Source organism: Trachymyrmex septentrionalis, unplaced genomic scaffold (assembly GCF_001594115.1).
Source record: "Trachymyrmex septentrionalis isolate Tsep2-gDNA-1 unplaced genomic scaffold, Tsep1.0 scaffold22, whole genome shotgun sequence".
Taxonomy (NCBI): domain Eukaryota; kingdom Metazoa; phylum Arthropoda; class Insecta; order Hymenoptera; family Formicidae; genus Trachymyrmex; species Trachymyrmex septentrionalis.
In genome coordinates, this window is record NW_017305375.1 from 5,499,299 (window position 1) to 5,524,660 (window position 25,362).

At 31.6% G+C, this 25,362-nt stretch overlaps 2 protein-coding genes across 2 annotated transcripts in view; both read left to right on the top strand.

Annotated features, from left to right (window-relative positions):
- Positions 1 to 13,914, top strand: part of LOC108748377 (BCL2/adenovirus E1B 19 kDa protein-interacting protein 3) — a 30,512-nt gene extending 16,598 nt beyond the window's left edge. Inside the window, exons 3-6 of the mRNA XM_018486513.1 lie at positions 236 to 323; positions 10,680 to 10,753; positions 10,984 to 11,136; positions 11,473 to 13,914. Of these exons, the coding sequence (XP_018342015.1) occupies positions 236 to 323; positions 10,680 to 10,753; positions 10,984 to 11,136; positions 11,473 to 11,524 (367 nt within the window). The 3' untranslated portion in view covers positions 11,525 to 13,914. The remainder of the gene's footprint in view (positions 1 to 235; positions 324 to 10,679; positions 10,754 to 10,983; positions 11,137 to 11,472) is intronic.
- Positions 13,914 to 17,355, top strand: LOC108748234 (kinesin-like protein KIF9). The gene is made up of 8 exons (XM_018486264.1): positions 13,914 to 14,073; positions 14,285 to 14,430; positions 14,907 to 15,000; positions 15,080 to 15,256; positions 15,469 to 15,654; positions 16,062 to 16,273; positions 16,620 to 16,973; positions 17,229 to 17,355. Exons 1-8 carry the CDS (start codon positions 13,936 to 13,938, stop codon positions 17,353 to 17,355), a joined length of 1,434 nt encoding a protein of 477 aa, XP_018341766.1. The 5' UTR covers positions 13,914 to 13,935.
- Positions 17,356 to 25,362: the final 8,007 nt, after the last annotated feature.

Genomic DNA, 25,362 nt, shown 5'->3' on the forward strand with positions numbered 1-25,362 from the left:
AGGGTGTTTGTTAAGTAAAGTCGGCCGCATTGGGGGCGTAGAATGGTCAAGGGGAACAAAAAATTGTATACCATTTTACAAGTAAACCATAGCGATAAGTGTTGAGTAATGTTGGTTAAATAAATAAGCGTAAAACAACAATAATCTCTATTGAAGGATTTCGTGACGGGAAGTTACCACTTACATTGTCTGCAACGTTTATGGATCATAACAGGTCTTTTCCTTGAATTTGCAGCCCGAAGAGCCCGCCGAATAGCCCGAACACAGAACTCTCAACCGAAGATGAGCTCAAAGGAGTTTACATAAATTACGGCTGCAACAAGGTCAGTTTCAATCGATTCTTTACTACATATTTTTTACGATGCTTGACTATAGAAAAGCACGGTGTATGGCGTTTATATATGCGTACGTAATTACGTTCGTCCCTATTATGTCGCGCGATATGCTCGGTTGCGAATATGCACGATAACTATCGGAATTGTTCTAGAAATATGTTCGCAATCGGATCTTTTCTCGGAAAACATCTGCCATCAATATTACCTTCACTGTACTATATATCATCGTTTTACTTTTGACTCACGTTACTCGTGTTCAATAAAGTAAACAGAGTCGAACGTTATGATTGAAACAAGGACGAAGTTTTAACTGTCGCATAAAGTTGGCAAAGTTTGGAGTTATACCTATGCTTGAAGGAAGATATTATATGTTATCTCGATACGCGATTTATATTGTACATTTTTCTTTACTATACATTTAATTTGAAATACCTACCTGTTACGAGTGATATCAATGAGTAATTTGCATAATTTCTCTCTTTCACTCATTGTTGCTTCAGCTATTTAACCTTCCGTTTGCGATCATATGTTTACGCTCTTCTTCTCTCTACAATGTTATTTTTAGATACAAGTGAAATTTCACTTTTAAAATTTCCTCGAAAAATAAGGGTGGAGTCCGTTTCTCCTTTTTAAAATATCACGTTAAAAAAACTGTTTGATAATATAAATTGATCGAGATATCGTTTCAAGCCCTATTATGGCAATTATAATTTCCAAGGACTTCGCCAACCTTATGCGACAGTTGAAACTTCATCCTCGTTTCGAGTATAACGTCCAACTTTGTTTTCTTTATCGAACTGGAAAAAAATAACGTGTATTATTTTTAAAAAGACATGAAACACTCGGGTAAGAAAATTACAAAGCGATATATAGATCGAGTGAGAAATAATTTCACAAACGCGGAGGAAAAATTCGAAATTCTCTCGTTTGAAAAAAATGCAAACAATTTCCAACGAAGCTATATAACGTTAGATACAAAAGATGGGGTGGGAATAATATCGGTTGAACTCGTATACCTCTATACGCGCACGAGATTCCGTATTCGTTTATAGCGATGCGCAACTGGTTTTATCGAACGGACAATTTCTCCTGTACAAGGTCTGCGGATCACTGACTCCATTAGCACTGTGCCCCTTGTAGCCGTGAGCTTCTGTGGATTACCACGTGTATCGATCGGCACAAAGCCTAACGCCGCTGCAATCTCATTCTTCCTTTCGTCGTGCCCCAGTTTCTTAGAGACTAACAAAATCGCGTTGCAACACGTCATGCCTCTCGGCACGGTTCTTGTACGGCTCCCTCTTGGTCGCGGAACGATGATCTTCGATATTGCGCAATACAATTCTAAGTCGGGATCGTTGTCTGTTCGACAAAGTACGCAGTATCTGTGTGAATCAAAGGATCTTACATGTACACAATTTATTCATGTGATTTTTTTTGTGCAACATTTAATTCTTTGAAATTTAATTTTTTATCTTGAATTGATTATTATTTTTTAATGTTCAATTTATTTAAATTGAATTAGATCTCTGAAGTCACATATATTTATTATATGTATACACAAAAAATTTTCCTTAAAAAAGTGACACATTTGTATTCGTATTTATATACAAAAAATTTTCTTTAAAAATTTCCATTAAAAAGAGTTAAGATAGTTTTAAAATAAATTAATAATTCATGTAATGATGTTTAAATCGATTTTTGTAATTCATATAAAATGAAAACAAATGTTCGTGACGTTCGTGTATACATAGATAAAAAAATGCCGCATAATACAATATCTTTGTGTTGTTAGACGGTTAAATAATTGTAGCAAGTCGCAACTAATTGTAAGACAATTTACATGCAAATATGACGATAACTATACAGGCGCCAAGTGCAGTGAGAGTTCCAACAACATTTGCGCATTTCCGTTGCGATAGATAATTATTGAAATATTCTTTTTTGCGCGCTCTCAATTATTCGATTCATATCAGAAAGTTGGAGATAAAATCCACGATATTATTTCCGCGAGGTTGTGAGGAATATCCGCTAACAAAATGTCCGAATATTTACGGAAGAAAAAAAAAACGATGAGATCGGAGAGGCGATTTTTTTTTTAATTTGATGCTCAATGTTTGATCAATTTCCTTAACTTGATAAATTCAATTTTTAAGTTGAATTTAGATTTATATTCTCACGTTGAAAAACAAGTTTTTGCTACGAGCTTTTTAATTTCTTTTCGGGATTGAAGTAAATTTTTTTTTCAACAAAAATTCTTAGAATAATAATTTTGTAATCTTGATAAGATCAGCCATAATTCTATTAAACAAGTTGAAAGACGTCTGTGTGTTTAGCTGTGAATTGATAACTCTGCGTGAACATTATACGATTCTTTGTTAAATATGCGTGCATAGGTTCTCCAAATGTATAATGTTTTGTTATGTATTATTTAATATAATTTTTCCATAATCTGATAAATTTGATATCCTCATAAATCTTTTCTTTTGACTTTATTTGTTTTTTTATATGTTTTTAGACGCTCACGTTTTATAAGTTAGTTTTGTCGTACGGATAAGATTTGTTATTACATTCATTTGTTTAACTTTTTTATCAGTTTGTATAAAAAGAGAAAGACAAATATGTAAAACATAATATTTTATTTCAATAGAAGATGTGTACGAATGTTAAATTACACTGCGATAGCGTTTGCACTTGCTTTTGCAATAAGGATATGTTTCCGTATCGGCTTTCATAGAAACGTGTTCAATAACCATTACGATAGTCGCGATGTCTTTCCTGTTTGCACATCTTTTATCTCTGCGTCGAGGACAAATAGACGTTATCGGGATTAAGCAGGTTCTTGAGAGAAAATACGTAACATCTTCTCGAATGATTCGCATAAAACAGCGCGAGGTCGAGAGATCGGCTCGAATCCAATGAATTGTCGATAAAGCTGGACGCGCAGGGAACTTTATTATATTATAGGAAAGATTAATATAGCGACAAAGACTGACTGTATTGTGAGGTATGAGTAATGATAACAAGTGAAACCGAGACTCGTGTAAGTAAGGTTTTTCTTCCATGAGTCACTCGTCCTCTCAGTCTTTGTATCGAGAAAAGACTCGCTGCCACTGAAACACGTGTTAATGTATTTTTTGTTTTTATTGGTTTTTTTCCCAAATTTATCTCTCCATACGAATTATAAATGTACTCGACGGTCTACCTATCGTTATCGCCATATGTCCAAAGTTAAGTGTAATTGCGTTTTTAAGAAGATATTTTATCAGTTATATGCGTATTTTCCTTTGTAATATACTTTTGTTCTTACACAAAGATTATATACTTGTAGAGATAGGAATTGTTTGTTTACAAAGACTTTCATTAGAATTGCGTATTTACAAACACTTTTAGGAATGACGCATTTATAAGCGAGAATCGTCTACAAACATGTTTATGCTTAAGAGTCTAAATAGAAAATTGTTTCTATTAATGTATAGTACGTGTAACATTGGACTTTCCTATTTTTTAAAAATCTGTTTCTCTCTCTCCCTCTTTCTCGTACATTGCATAATTTGGAATACTTTAATTAATTATACTCCTTACTTCCCTTTTTTAATATTAGTTACTTCATGATATATCACCCAACCATTGCACTTTTACTATCTCTCGTTATTTTCCAACTTTCATTCATCATTACGTCGGCAATCTGCAATATATAATATACTTTCTTTCGACTGACAATGAGATATGAAAATTCCAACTAAATAAATCTTACGTTAAAGTAAAAGTAAAATCGGAAAAGCTATATTGAATATCTGAATATCTTTTGAATTGCGAAGACTAGACTATTTAATTTATCGTTACGTCAATCAAAGAAATCATATCAGTTATCCGAGAATCTCGCCGTGCCTGTACGACAATAGCTCAAGATGAAAAATGGAAAATCGATTTGTAAGAATATCCGTATTGCACGCAACGGTGCTCACGCAATCTTGTAAGCCGATCGACGCTTTTACTCTTCTTCTGGTATCAGTTCGCAAACCGGTTGTTGCACATTTGGAGTGAATGTATTCGCGCGATCGTGTTAATGCGTTGCGAATCAGTAGAAATATTCTGTATTATATTTATGCTAGTAACAATGTATCCACATACGTATATACAGGGTGTTTCAAAATTCGTGATTTAAAATATCACAGCAAAAGTTTTTAAAAAATAAAAAAAAACAAAATTTAAATAATAGGACTCTTGAAATTAAAAATAATAATATAGTTTACGGGCAATGAGAGAGAGAGAGAGAGAGAGAGAGAGAGAGAGAGAGAGAGAGAGAGAGCATTAATAAAGAAATTATTTCTAAATTATTTTTATTTTAAGTAGTATTTTTTTTTAGATAATAAAAAGATTTAAATATAACTCGCTATAGATTATATTTAGATGGTCATCTATTCATGAGTCGTACGTGCGATAGTTTAATGAGCGCTGGTGAGCATATTTTTTAGCGCACTTAATACTCACAGATGACTATCTAAACGCAGTTCGTAATTGGTTCTATTTAAAGTTATATTTTAGAAACTATTGCACAAAGTAAAAATTTATTTATAGGGTGTCTCAAAATTCGCGACTCAATATACTCTAGTGAAAAAAAGTTTTCGAAAAAATTAAGTAAAAAATTTACAAATAACTTTTTTACTTAGTTTTTCGAAAACTTTTTTGTTATAATATTTTGAGTTTCGAATTTTGGGATACTTTATATATATATATATATAAACACATACACATACCGATACGTATTTATAGCTAATCCTATTTATTAAACTATTATACATCCCGCAAAAACGTAGTATAAAATACTTTGAATAATGCATTAATAATCCTATTTAAGGGATGATGCTATATTTTTTTTTACATTCGACTGTGCTTATCGCAAGCAATGTTTGTCAGTGAATCAAAACACTGGCGCAAATGAATAGTTAATATAACAGAAGACGCAATGCAGTCACTTTATACGCTGGAGAATCGCGATGGTGACTCCGTTCCATTGTGGTGCATGTTTCGTAGCGTGGAATTCAATGGATTTGCGGGCGGAACGGATGCGATGGATGCGGAATTTGTGGCATGAAACTAATGTAATCTTGTTATTAAAGTGTATTCAATCGATCGATGGAAAAAACAATTCTCAAATAGATATTGCGCTAAACCTATGCAATAATAAAAAATGCATGTGATATCAATAAATACTTTCAATAAATATAAATTGCGGATTGAACTGGTAGATTAATTTTTAATTTACTATTACTGTTATTCAGCGTGAAAATTAAATTAAATTCACGATTTTAATTCGGTCAAAATTATCTTTGCGGGCATTCAAACTAACGCTGAATGAATCTTCTCGAACGAATCTGCGTTCCTAAAATTTTGCAGAATCCATTTATTGATTTATTTATTATAATAAATCCTGTCATTTCCGCGATAATTCTTGCAACATCGAATGATTTCTGGCTGTTGAAAGGCAACGTCTTCATTGCTCCTTCGTAAAACGCTGTTCAAATCGGGGGAAAGCAATGATTGCGTAATCGGGAGTAACAGATTGTCTTCCTCGGCGCTGTCACTATGACGTAAGTTAAACTTTATTGAACGGCCAGCGCGATGTAGCCGCTCAAATAGAGTGACGGTTCAATGAAGATACGATTGCCGCGACGTGCCATTGAATGATGTGGCATTGGGGACCGCGTCGCGTCACGACGACGTCGCGATCGCGGGCGTCACGACGTTCTTTAGCGTCACATGAAAATTGATAGCCGCCACAGCGTTTCACGCGCGTTACACGTTGCATGCATGCAATGTCACGACGAAGAGGCGTCGGTTAAAAATATAATGCAATATGTTTCCTTGAATTTTTCGTGAGGCACGCGGCGCGTTCTTCTCGGACGTTCGTTGTTGGTTGCAATTCGTTTATTTAAACTTCCGTCCGTTGTTTACGCGCGTGCAATCGGCACATGGTGCATCTGGCAGTCTAGCCAGCTATCCGGAACTGCGCCCACTTCGGGAACATATTCTTACGTTCTCCGATATTGGTTGTTGCGAATAGACGCGCGAAAGCACTCGTGCTAGGAGAATGACGATTCTCGACTATTGTTTGATCCTAATGGTTAATTGCACGGGAAGTATCACGACCTGCGTTCTCCATTGCGATTAAATAGAAATTTCGAAAAGAGAAAGTACTTCAGAAGTCCTTCTCAGAAATAGCTGAATGTTTGAGAGAATTCAATTTTGTTTTATTAAAATATTTTTCAATCGTTAATTTCATGATGATTAATTTAATTGTTAATGGTGGAAAAATTTAAGTAACTTAATTTTTTATAATTAATTGTAGCTGTAAAAATAATGCTGATAATAAATATATATTTATAATTACAGAAAAAAAAAAATAGAGAAAAAATTGCGTAGCACTATTTATTTTGAGTATATTAAGTGCAATCATTGATATTATTGAAAAAGAATTGTTAATAAATTAAAATTAACTGAATTTTGTAAACTGTACTAAGATGTGTCACCGCAATTAGCGAGATGAGTTTATTTGCGTTTGTTTGCTCTCGTTTGATTTGGAACCAGCTTTGTTCACGTATGTTAAAATGACAAAGTCTGATTTTTTTTTTTTTCGATTCGTCGAAGAGATTTATATAGTTGGGAGAAAAGTGACATTAAACGACTTTGCAGGGACGCCTCATTTTTATGGTACCATTAATGAGGCGTCGCGTCGCCGTCTTGTCGCTTTGCCTTTTAAATCGGTGCATTTCGCGGCCACTGCGCTTCCTACGTCGTGGACCCCTACTCGTCGTCGGCGGGAAGAAAAGCGGGGTCGGGACAGCACGCGTGGAGGTACTCTCAGGAACGTCGTAGTATCGTCTGGCCAATAGCTGGTCGTGCCGAGCTCACGCCATGCACGACGTCGGCGCCGTCGCGTGAATCCATTCTCCTTTCGGACGTCGCGCCAACGTTTTCGATCCGACGCGTTGACTTTCCCCGACTTCGCGCCGCAAAAGAAACCGACGGCGTAATTAGCGTGAGAGGCGTGTTGCGCCTCAGATCAATCGGGCATTTAAATTTAACTCCGGTGTTACTACCACGGGTGAAAGAAAACGCTCCGTGTTTAAGTCCATACTGAATTTCACCGGCGTGACGTTCATCGATTGCAATTAATTAAGAAATATAATAAAACGAGCATTAAAAAATGTTTTTAAAGCTATTTAAAGAATTTATATCTTTTGCAAGTCTGGGTGAAGTTTTTGCTCAGAGAAACATTATTGAACTAAGGTAAACTAAGGAAAACAGGAAAAAATAGGATGAAGATAAGGACAAGAATAAATCCTCAGGATTTCATGTTGCATCGCATCTCGCAATCTTGATCCGGAACATCTGCTCCTTTCGCATTCGTTGTTTCTTCTTTTTTGCCATCTATTCTTAAGTAGAAACTCGTTCTTCGTGTAATTTCTGGAAAACTTAAAGAAAAAGAACAGCACGTAGTGACTTGAAAAATAATTGTATGACAATGATATATAATGTATATAAAATATATAAGAACAGAGAGTAAAAAAGCTCGTTAGTTTGCACAACAAAAATACCAAATAGTAACGATCAAAATACGAACGTTTTTTTTTTAAATAATACATTTTTATTATATAAGAGAATATAAAATAAAAACATTTCGAAGTCTTCATCAAAAGTTTCTAATGAATAAAATAGTAATAAATAAAATATCAATATATTTCAGCGATGAATAAATCTTAAATTCAAATAAAGTAAATTTTGTTAATAATTGTTGATAATAAAATTGTTGTTAATAACTGTTGAATAATGACTAAGTCAGGAATGAGAAATTGCAATTTACTTTACAATGAGACCCAGATGTCGCATTAGATGTTGGATTGTATTTTAATTTGATATCGCATTGCACTTCCATCTTGATGGCGTATAATAGACATGCGCGACCCGAGGGATCCAAGGTAGCCAATGAAAAACAAACACAGCCGTAAAAATTATTTATATTTACAGCGTAAAAACGTAGAATGTAACGTTATAACGACGACATGCGGCTTTTCACGATCGACCAACAACGCTTCTCGTAATCAAAAAGTGGTGATACATGCACGAATTAAGGCAACGATACATAAAAAGCCTCCACATGCGAGTATATTGATTTTCGAGTTTTTCGTGCGTTCATCGCGTTAAAGTTGCGTGCACCAGATACGCGACGTAATTGCCGCACGAAAGCCGTTGTTTTTTTCTTATGAAAAGTCCCAATAATCTCTATTAAAAGTCACAATAAAGAGTTTTGAGATAATTAAGCGTACTATATACAATTGTATATCTATAAAGAGATTTTAATTTATACTATATATTTTAATTTACATATTATTATTTATATATTCATTAAGTGCACGATATGCAATTGTATATTAATAAAATTTAATTTACTATAATATTTATATACTTTATCATACGATCTGTGAATTTTTAAACAAATAATGTCGCAAGTGTCGAGCAGATATATGTTCGAAATAAATATCGTCGCTTGGAGAACTGGCGGTGGCAAATGTTCGAATTATTGGAGTAATCTTCGCGGGTTTATTGATCTCTCTTGATATAACATTGGACCTCTCTCTATTCTCTCTTTCTCTCTGTCTCTCTCTCTCTTTCTCTCTCTATCTGTCTATCTTTTTTTTCTCGATGAATTTATACGTGACAATGTTTCCTCAATAAATCCGTGCTTCGCATGCTCCTGATCGGAATGCGAAAACGATATAGCGAGCGTTAAGTTAATCCGCAGCAATCCGAAAACAATCTGCCCTCCGATCGTTGCTGTTCTGTTAGCTGATCATCGTCGTTCGATAGTAATAATCGGAAGAGTAATGATTTTGATGAAGTTATGAATCGCGTCGCGCGTTGCAACGCACTATCTTTGCGTTGATTGGTAGCACGGGTGAATCATTGAGGGATTAAACTTTTATCTTAGCAATGATAAAGCTTTCTGAGATCGTAAATACTACCGTTCTGACATTGGCACAAAGAACAGAGGCACATGGAAGCAAGTTTTTTTATTTGAAATAAATCGAGAAATATCATTTTGGAAACATTCTGAAACGCGTGTGACGCACGAAATATTCGCTTGAAATGTAAAACGTAATAAAGATATTAAAAGAAATAAAATAAATTTCTACTAGAGAGAGAAAGAATGAGAGAGAGAGAGAGAGAGAGAGAGAGAGAGAGAGAGAGAGAGCGTGAATGAAATTCGATTTTCGACTGTGCTCAGATTAATGTCTATCAATTTTTCATTGATATAAGTTGATATTTATTGATTACGGAATATTTCTTTCGCATAAATCATAATTCATATCAACAAGTCAAGCGAAATGCAAATTGCTATCGTTTAACTAAACGTAAACGACCGCGCGGTTACCGTCGCGCCATTAAGAAGATTGGGCTTATCTGTTGATTCTTATAACTGGACATTGTCTTGTATATACATACATAATGAGCTGTTTCTGAGTTCGCCCGTCATTAGTACCAGTAGAAGAAGCAAGAAGATAATAATACAAAGCTCAACTTTGTTGAGCGCCAAATGCCGATTTAATTTGAGAATATTCAGTCATCGTGCTTCGGTATTCTCATTAGCGTTTTTTCCTTAACAATAAACTGATAATGAATTATACTGTAATTACTCGATTATGTGTAACGTTGAGTAAACACGGGGACACGGACGCCATTTTTAATGGATACTCTGCGTGCGTACAAATCGTGTGACTCATAAGTTATCTTTGCGCGTTCTTGTTCTGTCATATTGCGTATCAAATCGATGACCCAGTTCGAAATAGAATCGGCTAAAAGTCTCTCGTTCTGAGAGAAATAGCTCATCAAACATTTAAATCTCTCCTCGATACGAAGAAGGCTCCGAGTAACTCGCGTCACGTTCTGGTTACCCTCTTTCCTTTTTACACAATCAATTCACACCTTTATGAGCGATCGTCTCGTCCGAGTATTGTTTACAGCCGGCGCTTATGCGCACAACTTGCGATGTACTGCGCATATCAGATCCAATATATATAGTATATATAGTATAGATATGTGCAACACTGGCGGAACGCCAAAGGTCATCCTTGAACATTCACTTTTCCACGCGACGCGATTACCATTCATAGATATAAAGAGTGACTCGTGCAATTAATTTCTCGTTGCTTTTTCATCCTGTCGAACTTATCGTATCCGGAATGATTAATTTGGAATCTATCTTGTTTCATTGCACAGCACGATAACCGTGAAATAATTACTCGATTATTCTCTTAACAAGATGTACTTTGTTCTACTTCGCAGGAGGGCGAGTTTCTTGAGAAGAACACAGACTGGATTTACGAATGGAGCTCTCGACCGGACCAGGCGCCTCCAAAGTATGATAAACGAGATTTTAATAAATTAAATATATAAATAATTACTATATATTTAATTGTCTTATAATTGTTTACTATTAAAGCCGAGTGTATCAAGTATAAAAAAATAGCTATACATATTTCTGTACTTTATAAAGGATTAATTTGACTTAAGAGACTTCTTTTTCACATTGAGTAATATTGGCGAATAAAATTCTTACTTACGTTTAATGATCTCATTCTCGTTTCAGAGACTGGAAGTTCAAACACCCTTTGGTTAGTAAGCGGAAAACATACAGCATCCGTACCGCGAAGGTTGGCAAGAACGGATTGTTTTCCAAAGAGGTCATTTATACTCTATTCTTCACGAATCTTCTGTCTCTGCTCATTGGAACCGGTCTAGGGTAAGATAACGCTCAAAATGTAATATTAACGTTATTTTTTAAATTTTATTTTTATCTCTAAAACATTAAAATTGCTGATTTCGATGCTAACAATGCACATTTCGAAAAAATTCAAATCAAATATTTACTATTATTTTTAATCTTATCTTGTGTGTGTATTATATTTTGTTATTACAGTATTTCATATTATCAATATTAATCAAACTATTGATTCTACAATTGACGATCAATTTTGGTATCTTATAACATAGGATTATTATATTTGTAATTATGTGTGTTTTACTCTTTTCGACTGTTGTATTGACTTATTTGATAATCTCATTAATTTTGTTGTAGCGTTTTGCTCACCAGGCGGGGCTTAATGATGTCCCGTGTCGCTATTGAATGAAGGACACGATTCCGGGTGTGTCAGCATCAGGATTGTCACGGTTGAATCTACGCTGAGAGAAAGGCTAGAGACGCAAGAAAGACTGAACAAGCCGGTGGGCGATCGAGCCTAAAAACAGTTACACGCAGCACATAATTTGATTGTCCCGATTTATAATATTAGCACTTTGTATTATATATTAGCACTTTTACTCCCCCAACTCCCCTTACTGTATGGTGTACTTTTCAAAAATTGCGTATGCCAGATATAAATAATACGCATTATATGCTTAGGAAAAGGGAAAACTAAGAAAAAGAGCAAAAGAGATAGAGGAAAGGAATCTATCATATATAACATAGAGTTGTTGAAAGGAACAGAAAAAAAATGAACGAAACATGTCCATTTTATACCGTTTCTAATACGTTTCTATCTGCAATAGTTTTTAGGTATAGCTTGAATAGTATTTATCAGAAATAATTATTATTAGAATGGAAAGAATGGAGGTGAGAATGAGAATGAGCGAGAGAGAGAGAGAGAGAGAGAGAGAGAGAGAGAGAGAGAGAGAGAGACAGATGAAATGTGTGTTTGTTGTACGGAGGTGTCGGTGGAGGAAAGTGCAAGATTTATTGATTGAAAAAGGATCCTAATGATGAGAACAATCTTGAAAATGCTGCAGAACTCGTCTTGTTTATACAAGTTATAAGAATCTTGTTGCATTACGGATAAGCGAGATGATTTAATGTTGTGATTCGTTACGGTAACAAAGAGGAAATGTGCGTCATATCCAGTAAATTCGAAACAGAACGATTAAAATTTGATTAAATATTACATAAATAATAAGGCGATGTCGATCGATTCTTTTTTTAATTATCGTGCGGTAATTGTAATGATCGTCATCTCGGTAGTGATCTAAACGGTAACGCTAGTAGAGTTCCTACGGAGGAAATACCGATGCTGACGCCCACCGTCTCGACGCCGACTATGAGCAGTAGCCGGAGGGAGGGACCACATATGCGAGCAGACTTGTTTGCGAACGATGAGAAATTTTTTGAAGCGGAGCTTTTGTACGATATCTTAATCTGCGGTTTTGTAATTTCCTTATAATAAATTCACATACGAATTTCACACGCTAACAAAATGTGTTCTGTCGTCTACGTTTTCGATTTAAAGCGTTTGGCCCGTCCGTGACCCATCGAATGTACTTCCGCGTTTTCAGTGAGATCTCGAGAAGACGAACAAACCTAACTTTTAAAGAGCTTGCAATAATCTTATAAGATTCCTATAAGATTCTTGCAAGAATAGATCTTAACAAAATCAAGAAAAGAAAATTTTGCACGTCTTTTCGTACTCTCGAAGAATTAAATCACTATTCATTGAATCGATTTGGAGCTGATAAATTTTATTTTTGTAAATAAAAAAATACTTAATGCTTCGTGATTACCGATTGTATCTGTGATCATATGTTACAGAAATGATATTTTTTATCTTGCGTGTGCTTCGAGAAGGCTCGAGTTCGTAATAAAACGTTTGCGTGTAAAACGCGAGGTACGTGCGTGATAAATACGTAACTTTTTTCCAGCAACAAGAATTTATGAACGCTTTCGCGCTCACGATTTTGTACTTTATAAGAAAAAAGCTCGAGTGATCTAGGAATCACTAGTTTGTCAGAAATATGCACAAACGACGTAATCTTTTGAGTTTTGAGTTTAGAAAAAAATATCAATTTAATGTGACAGATTAAAAATATGTCACTCTTGTTAGTGATTTAGATACGCCATATTCGTACGTTTAGATCAAATTAACACACATGCACGTTAGAAATTATCCATTTTTTGTTACTCGAAATCAGCAGCACGATGTCTCTCCCTCCCCCTCCCCACCCCCTTCCGATTTTGCGTGATCAACGGATTTTCTTTCTGTATTCTTAGTTAAGTCGAGTTATTTAATTTGCAGTGATAATGTTCGACGTATTTTTCATATTATTTTGTAATACTTGTATGTATGTCATACGCATAATAATAATAATCGTATTGTGTATGTAATAGTGACGTTGGTGACTTTGCGTCGTCGGGCACATGGTGGAAGTATACTTTCACCATGGTCGGGCACTCAATTCTTTTTTCGACATCCTTTCAGAGTTTGCCGTTGCCCTTTGCTAAAATTGAAGTTTTAATTATGAATAATTTATATACACAAAATATGAAATAAAGGGTTTTGTAAATTCATACCCACAACGACGTATTAATTTCTGTAAATATTTCGCATATAATTTCACGCTCTCGTGAAGCTATTTTATTTTTATTTTTTGTATGCGATATACTTTGAAATTGAATTCTAGACAATTTCAGCGCTATAATTAGAGTGCACAGAAAGGATTAACCTTGCCGTCTTGTAATTATCCACGGTATTGAGAGAATGTTGAAAATAAGAAAATGCATCAAACGAACTTTTCTATATCGGATGACGAGTCGATTGATGAAGTGTACAACAGTAATGTGAAAGTTTTTGTGCGAATTCTACCGCTTGAAAAACCATGCGATTCTTGTGCAAAGATCAGTACGGATGGTAAGGTGAGATTAATGTAAATCTCTTTATCATTAAACCGATACTATTCCAATAGCTGAGAAAAGATTATATCCCGCTAGTGGGATGCATTCTCATGAAATTTGTTATTTTTTTATTGCTATTATTATTGTTTATTGAGATGTTTCGTGGTTAATTTTGGTACATTTTGTCAATTAACATTATAATTAATTAAATTATTATAATGTTGTCATTTAGATAATATATCTGAGATGCTTGCAAGATATGCAACGAGACAAACAGTCGAAACATCCTATTTATTGGGCCTTCCATATTGATAGGATATTTCATGAGATGTCTCAAGATAAGGTGTATTGCGCTACTGCGAAAGATCTCGTAAAAAAGTATTGATTAATATTTTAATTGGTGTGATGATATTCCATAATGTGTCAACGATATAATTAATTAACTTGATATTATTTAATTTGGGAAAAGTAAATTAATTTGTATTAATTTACTTTTCTAATGTCGCCAAAAATGTGTAACAAAATTATTAAACTAATTTTTGAAAACACATAAATGATTTAATATTGCCAGCGTGTATGAAGAATGAGGATAGAGTAATAAGAGCGCGTTATGTTAAATTGATAGTATTTTTTAAATAAAATAGAAGATATAAAAAATATTTTTTGATTGTAATGAAAACATTTAGATTATTGAGGATTAGCATGATTTTATGTATTTTATTAGAATGCAGCCACATTACTGGATAATAATCAATAATTAGTATTACTTATCGCTGATAAGATATGGAATATCATGCAACGTCTATAAAAGTAACAAAACATGTATGATATACATAACAAAGGAATAATTTAAGAGCTTTAAACGGTGTAAATTGCGTACTGATCGGCTATGGACAAACAGGATCCGGAAAAAGTTTCACGATTGGCGGTTTCAGAAATAATTGGGAAGTACGCTTTTGTATCTTGCATAATTTTACTTGGATTATCGTTCAATCAATTATTTTGATTGTTTCATTCATTAATTTAGCATAGAGGAATAGTCCAGCGACTTTTATCCGACATGTTTATGGAAAAGGCAAACCGAAGAAAAATCAGTGACATACGTTATCGTTTAAGTTTCATCGAGTTGAGAGGTAAAAACGTAGTAGATCTTCTGATGCAAAAACGAAGGATTTTTAACGCCAATGAACGCGGTATCTTTAAGGTATCGTGATAAAAATTCCAATTTGTTTTTTTGCAGGAATGTATTTGTATCCTCGTGTTAAATTTTCGGAGAGCTTTCATGTTGCTTACGAAAAATAACGTTGTATCAAGAACATACTTGCTTTTGCGATTTCCCAGAATTCTTATATTTATTTAAAGTGTCTTAGCTTTTGTTCTACATACGTGTCGAAATCAGCACAATTATGATTTCAGAATGTAATTATAATAGATGTAGAGAATGAAGAAGAGACTTTGAAACAAGTACGTGAAGGAGAAGGCAGGAGATCAATTGTGAGAAGCACAACGTATCCGGTATCACATTTAGGTGCTGCTGTGATCACTATTTACGTTTCAAATGCGAGCTTGATAAAATCGCAAGCTATCGTAGCGACAGCAAAAGTAATTGCAAATTTGGCATCTTTCAAAATAAATTTTGGGACTTCCTATGTTCAAATATTTTCGCATGATAATTTATAGATTACTAGGAAGAACTTTTGTATTATTTTATTAAAATATTAAAATAATCTGAAATGTTATTTAAATATTGGGTGTGGATATAACATTTAACTATAGAACTATTATTTGAAATATATAAATTAAATCACGTTAATCACATAAATATATAATTAATATCACGTTTAAATATTTTAAATAATTACATATTTTAAATATAATTAAATATTTTAAATAATTAAATATTTTTAATAATAAATATTCATGATATATGTAAATTTTAAAGAAATTATCTTGATTGAAAGATATCTTGAAAGAAAAATTACGAGCTTGTTTTTACGGATCAATATTAGATACATATCGTAGAGATGGCTGGAACTGGTATGGTAAAATCGAGTTGCTGGAAAACAGCAGTCGACTTAGGTATGGCGAATTTAATGAAAATACAGCTGGAACAATATTTCCTGCATCTTAGAAAACCAAGTATGTGCACATATAGCGTTATTCGCTCAAGTAATTTGCTGAAGCTACTAAAAGATGCTTTGACTGTCACATCAATCATTCGGTAATTATATAATGAATACAAATTTGAAACAGAAGTAGCGCAAATTTTCTTATGTTAATATAAACTACAATAAATTCATCTTTTTTTTCATTATCTATATAAACATCTATATAAATATTTATATAAATATAAATAAATATAGACATATATAAAAACAAATTAAGCATTGAATAAAAACACGATTCTATAATATTTAATAAAATGTAAACGCTATTTTTTAATTCTCTATGTACTGTAATCAAACTTTTATATTTTCTATTAAATTTTTAACTTGGCTTAAAATTCATACATATTTATGACGTTTTATTTGATTAATTAAAATCTTGACATTTCTCTTATTTATCAGCTTCATATCTCACGTGCGCATCACGAGAGAAGATCTCGCAATCACTTTGTCGACCATGCGACTGACTGCTAAAATCGCAAAACTGAAACCGATCAAGACGATACGTCACATCCAGCCACGGACAGAATTGATCGTGCAGCAATTACGGGAGCAAGTAAACACATTGAAGAAGGAATTAGAGTTGAATGATATGTTTTTACATCAAGAGGCGCTACCGAACATCTCAAAATCTAGACTCGAGCAGATCAGCCGAGACGTTATAAATTTTTTGCAGGGTTCCATTTCGGAATTAACACTTTTTAATGTTACCCAGGCGCGAGTATTAGTAAACGTCGTCAAACAATTATACGACAAGTTCGTTCCCTTGATATTGTGCATACTTGATCAGAGTTCTAATTTAAATTTATGTATCTTAATTATTTTAATTAAAAATTAACTGCGAGAATTGTAAGACATGTATTTTTTCACATATTTGTGATATTTAATAATTTTTTCCATCATAATGTTTTTCGTATTTGACAATGGTAAAAAGAAATCAGTTTATCAGTAATAATTGTAAACGCGGTTAAAATCTTACGATAGAAATTTTAAATTTTCTAATCGTTCTAGGCTGCTCGCGAAAGAAGTTGAAGCGGAAAACTTAAAAGAAGCGTACAACAATGTGATAACTATGTTATCGCAACCAGATGCTGCTTTGTCCTCATCGTCATTAATTTCTCATGATGGTGCATATTAATTTTATGGATATAATTTATAATTTTTGGTGTATTTATTAATATTCTTTTTATTCTTACATTGCTATATGTTAAGACAGATGAGATTGACGGTCAAATAAAATTATTTATTTAGTTGTTCATATTGCATAACTAATTTTGTTATTATATACTAAATTATAAGAAAAAATTGATGATTTAAAAATCACACATTTACAACGTCGGAATATCAACGTCGGAAGAAAATCGATACGCATGTGTAGAAAAAGTAAAGATTTTAAATAAATATATTATCTGGCATTACACGCACTGATTATGGAAATAAATCTGATTGATGTCGCAAATTTTTTAATGAAATTAATAGTTTCATAGAAGATAGATTTCGGAAAATCGGTCTATGGTAAAACTTAAATTTCATTAATATTTCAAAGGAAAGCGTTGCCGTTATATTTCGCGAATGTTGCTCCTCTGAAAATTTTTCTCAGAATTTTTCATGTAATTTTTCAGAATTTCTATATAATTTTATAACTTTCTCACATTTTTAATACAAATTGGGACACTTCTCAGAAAATCTATATTTTTTTTCAAAATTTTTCATATAACAACATTTGTTATGTTAATTACAAAATAAGATTTCTAAGATTTTTTGTAAGTATAATTTCTGGATAAAATGTTATAAAATCTAGAAATTTTTAAATATTTTTTGAAAATTATGGGATAAGAAATCTCAGAATATTTCAGAATTCATATGTATGAAAATTTCTGAGAGAAGATATAAACTTTTCGAATATTTTTGAATATTTCTAAAAAAAATGTTCTAATTCGTATAAAAATTGTAAGAAAAATTTTCACATTTAGGTTTGATTATTATTTCCGGGTAAATATTTTTGAAAAGTGATCAATTCGTTATTGTTACTATTATGATCATCTCAAGTTCTCATTGGATAGTCTGTGTATACACATCCACACGTGTCGTGTCGCGTCATTACATCTGGGATTTTGTATTTATTTAGATATCCTAGAAGTAATCATGTGTTATCTAGTGTTATATATATTATATATATATATTAGGTGTACAAAAAAGTTCTGAGCTTTTTTTTGTAAAATTCAATCTTTATTTAAAAACAAACGAAAAAAATGGCTTGCTGCGTAACGCCAAGCTGTTCTGCAAGCTCCTTTTCAGTTTGCGCAGAGTTTATATCCAGCAGTGCTTGCAATTCGTCCGTTTCAATCTTTTCAGGGCGTCCAGCACGCGATTCATCTTTAAGACTGAAATCTCCTTGGCGAAACTTTTGATACCACCTTTTGCATGTTGCATGACTTACAGCGTTCTCTCCATATGCAGCACAAATCATTTCAGTGGCTTCAGCAGCATTTTTCTTCAGATGAAACGCGAAGTGGATGGAAAATCGAATATGCTCTTTTGTAATTGCCATCGTGAACACTACTGATTTTTGAGGTTATGTGCATCAAACGCCAAACCGTATCGCATTTCAGGAGGTTAAATGTTACTGTTTTAAAACCCCAAAAGGGCGGGAAGATATATAAAATTTAAATTGTTATTTCGGTTGTATCAAATCTAAAGCTCAGAACTTTTTTGTACACCTAATATATTATTTTAGAATTTCGATCATAGAAATGGAAATGAATCAAACTAATAAAATTCTAAAGAATATAAAGCATTGCGTGAGTATCATTATAAAAAGTAACATGACAGGTAATAAAATAATCAAAGAATGTCTGCAAACAATCTTTTTTATGTTATCATAATTAGTTACTATATCAAACAAAAGATGTTGGTTTTCTAAGCGAAAGCCAGATTTATCTAAATATAACGAATAATTTGCACAGTCAAAAAATGTCAGCAATATTTACAATTATGTTAAGAACTATGTTTATTTGAAGATGACATAAATAAAGTCTTCTCTCTTTTCTGAACCAAAAAAGAGGGAAATTAAAATAGAAATTCATAGATTATCAATCTGCGAAAATCTGAATTGATAATTTTTTAATTTAGATAATTTTTAATTTGGAACTCTTCTTCAATATAAAAATTATATCATATTGTGTGATTACATTTTTTTATATTTTCACGCTCCAATAGTATATTAAAAATTGCATGTTTAAAAAGTATGAGTAATAGATTCTAATTCATGTTTTGCAGGAATAAATAAACATTAATCATATAAATTAATCTTTTGTAAAGTTACAATTTTTTTATTACTTCTTGTCGAAAGTTTTGTGTCGTCCAAATATCATTTCATTTAATAATATCAATGTAATAACATAATATCGCATGTAGTTGAAGAGGTAGATGCAAGATGAGATATTTACTGACAAAAATTGCTGGAGTTCGGATTTTACAAGCGAGGACGGTAAAGATATATTCTATAGTATCTATAGTTACTATAAAAGATATTATAGAAATATGTTTCATGTAGCTAACGAGTTTGATAACGCACGTGAATTTGATAGAGCAGTGTATGCTTGTATCGATAAACGGTGTTATCTCGAGCTCTGCTGATAAATATTGATTCGCTAGTTATGCGAATCAAGTCTGTGTGTTGCGTTCACCAGAAGCAGCAATTCAGTATTCTATGCAAATCTATTAAAATTCTAGTTGAAATAACTAACATTTAGTAGATTTAATTAGAAATCTAGTAGATTTAACAAAAATTTTGGATCGTTCATTTTCCATCAGAATTCCAGTTAATTCAACCAAACATTTTTTTTCGTGTACAATTGCAAATATCCAAATATTTTAAATTGCCGAGTGTGAATGTAATATGTACTTTGCTTTTACATATTTCATGTCTGTAACTAGTTAGGAGCAGAAATATGTCGCGAAATATGTGAATTTAAAATTCAAGAAAAAAAAATGGAAATTAAGATTTAAGAAAGTGAAAATTTACAATTTACAAGAAGGCAAAAGATTTATGGAATATATTAACTTTAATTAATATTTATAATATTTATAACATTAATTAATATTTATAATATTTATTATTTATTATAACTGTTTTTTGCAATATACGTATTGTACAAGCATGAAAATATATGTTAATTAATTTTCCATTCAATTTTTATCATTACTATTCATTATTCATCTCTCGCCGCGGTCTCTTCTAAATCACTTCTAACAATCTTATTCGTAAAACAAATTTATTGTCGAATAATATTCATCTACTAGACAGTTGAATCTCAGCGAAATCGTACATTTCGTATAAATACAGGCGAAAATTGGAAAAGAGAAAAGAGTCTTTTTGCCAAATGTCCTTTACAATTATAACCTTTCAGAGTAAATACAAAAATGAAATGATAAAGTTTAGATACTTACCGTGTTATGCTTCGAGTCGCATGATACACAAGACGATTTATAAACGTTATCACGTTATTACAAATGTTTTAATACTGGTCTGTTTAAAAAGTTTGTATATATATATATATATAGTGTCATTACACTTGTACACGTACGAATGGTGATTATTTCGCGTTTCTTTAGTTTTTAAAACTGGCACACAATCATGATCTATATTTTATGCTCGCGGTTAAACACAGCGATTGAGGTTGAACGGTCGCGTGAAACTTATGCCAATCTAAAAAGGTTTGTATTACTATAATATTCAATATTAAAACTTAATTATAAAGCAAGTCTGTAGGTAAATTTAGACGAATTTACAACAGAATTTACAATAAAATTCTGTAAATAAATTGATGTAGAATATCAATATGTGTATTGAAAAAAATTATTATAGGATATATGAAATATCTATACTTTTATATTATACAAATTAGTTATAAAATTAATTTAAAATATTGTAAAGCTCCATTAATATTGTATAAATATCTTCGAGAGAGTTAGATTTACTTCGATATATTCTATTTAAATTATAAATTATTTTATTGAAATTTAATAATTATTGTTAAAAGTAATTTATGAGACTTACGATATGCATTTTTTTTAAGCATATTAATACTCTTAGAGATGGAACAATCTCAGGATTACAAAATCGAGAAGAATAAAAATCTTCAGGTGAGATCGTTGTGTGTAAATAGCAAATAGTAGTGGCATATTTGTTTAATATTTATGCATTTTGGGTTAGTTATCCGATAAAATAGGTTTCGACCGTGTTATATGTGAGGGTATAAGATACCTAGGTATGATAAATAATATGATAAGTTGGATCACGCCAAATAGCACAAAGAATATGATTTTACGAAAAACTTTAAATGTTTTCGGAAAGGTAAGACATTGGAATTCAAATTCGTCTATAGTCTCTGTGAAAGGTATTGCAACTAGAAAAAGAAAAAAAATTATAAGAATATATTATTCTCTAAAATTACAAATTTTTTAAGGATTGTTTTTAAATTTGATAAAGACGTATTGTATTTCTATGCGTCGATCTACAGCTGTATTTCCCTTAGTTGTACAATTTATTGATGACATTTGTTAACACATTCGCTACTACGATTTGGTTGAAAAACCGACCTCACAGCCCAAGCTTTTCTCACAATACTTTTACGCATATTTCTTTACATGATCATAAAGCAGCAAATAAATTAACGATGTCATATGACGATGTATGTGACGTTTGAACTCTCGAAATAAACTGGCGCGGGCGTGTCACATATGTGACACGTGGTAGCGAACATGTTAAACATTGATTGTATATTTGGCGTGCATTATGGATTTACTAAATCAATTTTGCTCTTTTTTTAACTTTATAGCTAATATTGACTTTGTTAATATCAGCTACAAAGATAAAAAAATAGCAAAATTGACTCAGTATATTCATAATGCACACCAATAAAATTAATAAAAATGTTTTGCCAATATTGCACACCATTATGATAACGATATTGGAGAAAAACTGAAATACTAATTTTTGCTCGCGAGCAGTACGTAACATCGTCGACAGATGATGGGGATCTATTTCTTTTTCTAATAATAAGTATATAAAAAACAGAATAGAATAAAAGGCGCAACATTATGAGATTTCTCATATTCTAATGAAATAAAGACCAATTCTAAATTTGGTAATTTTTGAAGTAATTCTTATTGTACTCTTCTGTGAATTTTTGAGGAATTATAATTAAAAAATACTTAAAGGATAGTTTGAGGATTCTCTTTCAATTTGGGTACATAATTACGTCATGTGATATGATTATATATCTCATATTCATAGTTACAATATTTTTTGCAGTACATGTAACATTTTGTTTCTTTTCTGAATATTAAATTCTTAGCAATTAGCACGTTGTTTTATTTCACATGTAGGTGCAATTTCAATATAAAAGGATGCAACGTTTGCGCGATCTACTTCTTAATGGAATAATAGAGAATGGTATTCGAGAAGATTTCATCATTCATATTGACAATGTAATTGAAGAAAATGAACTCGAAATGGATGATGATAATGAGTACGAAATAAATGAGTATGAACTAATTGATTTTTATGATTGGCAAAACGAGAAGAAAACACGCACTACATTGCTGAAGATGATTAACTTATTAATTGACAAGATTTATTATGCAATTCTCAAGAGATATTTAACACTGCATTTCATGATAAAGAAGTATTGCGAGAGAGCGACACAATTTTTACGCAGTAATAGGAAAATTCTGAAATCCAGTGACTTTGATCGTCAGAAGAAATTCTGCTGCAAATATCATTTCTTAAAACAATTAATTGTTTACCTCCATTACGTCTTATAATTAAATTAAATAAAGTAAAAACTAACGATTTCTTAAGAAACATATAATTCAAACTAATATAATTTAATTTTTCTATATGCGTTTTATTGGTATTACTTATGTTTGATCAAACGATAACTTTATAAAATTTTTGTTTAAATTGCTTTGTACAACTCATTCCTAGTTCCAAAAAAAGAGTATTTTTTTTATATAACCAGCATATCATTCAATATAAAATATGGATTAGAAATGTAACGTAATTTTTTGTCATATTTATATTTTTAACATATATCTTTTTATCTACATTCAAAAAGAAAAATGTGGAAATATAGATATAAGACATATAACGAAAAAATGGCAAAGCTAAAATTATAAAATTGGTCTATTTTGTTACGTAATAATTTATATTAAAACAAAAAAAATTTAAACTTTAAATACGAAGCGCCTTACCGTCCCGAGTGTTAAGATGTTGAACTAACATTCATTTAAATTGAATTAATTTTTCAGAAATAAATTGAGAGCCGATGAAATTATTCACACAATCGGATTCACACAATCATTCTGATAATCCCCCCAAAATTTCCCAAATCTTAAAAAACTGTAATAAATTTATTGCGAAAAATTTAATTAATTAATTATTTGTACAATGATTATAAATTATTTAAGAACATATTTATGACTTGTTACACTATGTATATATATATATATACATAGTATATATATATGTATATACAATACATAGTACACACACACGCGTGCGCGCGCGTGTGTGTGTGTGTTTGTGTAACATGGTACATAATATACTATAGAGGGCATTTCCAAATCAGATCAGGCCTTTGTCAACAGATCCTATCGATTTTTTTACTGATTTTTTAATATATTTCTCAGATTAAAATAACGTATTTAATTATTTTTAAAAATTTTTATAATAATACACATCTTTTATAATTCAGTTTATCAAAATATTCAATTTGCATAGTATAAAAAATTAACGCACATGAATCCATAGTATCAGATTTGTGTCTAATAAGTAATTTGATACGTGATATTTCTTTAATTAGTGATAAGTACGATGTTTAGAAAATAAAGTTGTATTTAATTTATTAAATCTATCAGTGCCGCACCAAGTCTGTCTCTTTTCTTTAGCCTTGAACGATACTATATTTTTGTGATTAATGGCAGTGATGATACGAGTTTGCAATAATCTAATACGCTCTTCTAAATTCTGTATAATTTTCTTCTAATGCGACCTTTCTTTTGCATTTTAGATTCCAGTCTGAAACTGCAGATCTGCGCAGATATGGCTGCGCAATTTTTGTTTTGTATCGGATCCAATGAAATGCAATACGACAGTAACGTACATAACTGCGTTCTGTTGGTTCTGTTTCACGCATGATGCATTATCACTAGATTGCAGATATTTATGCAAAATACTTAACAGAATATTTTGCATAAAATGCGTATTTTACATAAATTGCATGTTTACAGATGGCAATCTCAACTGTTTTATTTTATTTATTAATAATTCTTTAACTAACAACGATTGACTGTTAAAACTCTCCGATGGTTAATATTCAGTTAAGTATTTTGCATAAATATCCGCAGTCTAATTACATGTACCCCATATGTATTGTATACAGAGAAGAAGACAGTTTGAGAGCTGTTTTAAATATAAAAAAATCGATAAAATAAAAAAGTTATGCTACGTGCAGTATTAACCAATATAATAATGTAACTACATTATTATTTATAAGTAGGACAACCAAAATATACATAGGGCATATTTTTTTTTGTTTGATTAATAAAGAAATAAACTAAATATAAATTTGTTTTATAAGAAATTGTGCATTTTGAGTCATATATGTTGCAATATATTTTGCACAGTTCACACATAAGAGCATATTTTTGCATATTTCACACATAAAAGCATATTTTTGCATATTTCGCCCACAGGTGCACAATATTTACATATTTTATCTATTTTTTATAGTATATTTCACATCGTTTTTTAATTTAGTTAATTAAGTTTATGATTAGTTTTTTTCTGATATAATAATAAATAGAATTTGTCTAAGATAAGTTTTTCTCAATCAGAAATATGCTACAACATATTTTATATTTTTGAAAAAGAAATTGATGATTGAGATAAATGATTTCCACACGCTATGATGCATTGGCGCGCAGTAATGTTAGAGAAATCATAAAAAGAAAAAAATTTCGCGTTTTTACATTCAATCTTTTATATTTCTGTGTCATACAATACATAACATCAAGACTCTTTCTCTCCCTAGAGTCACTATAATAAATAATATGTATTTGTTTAATTTTAATATCC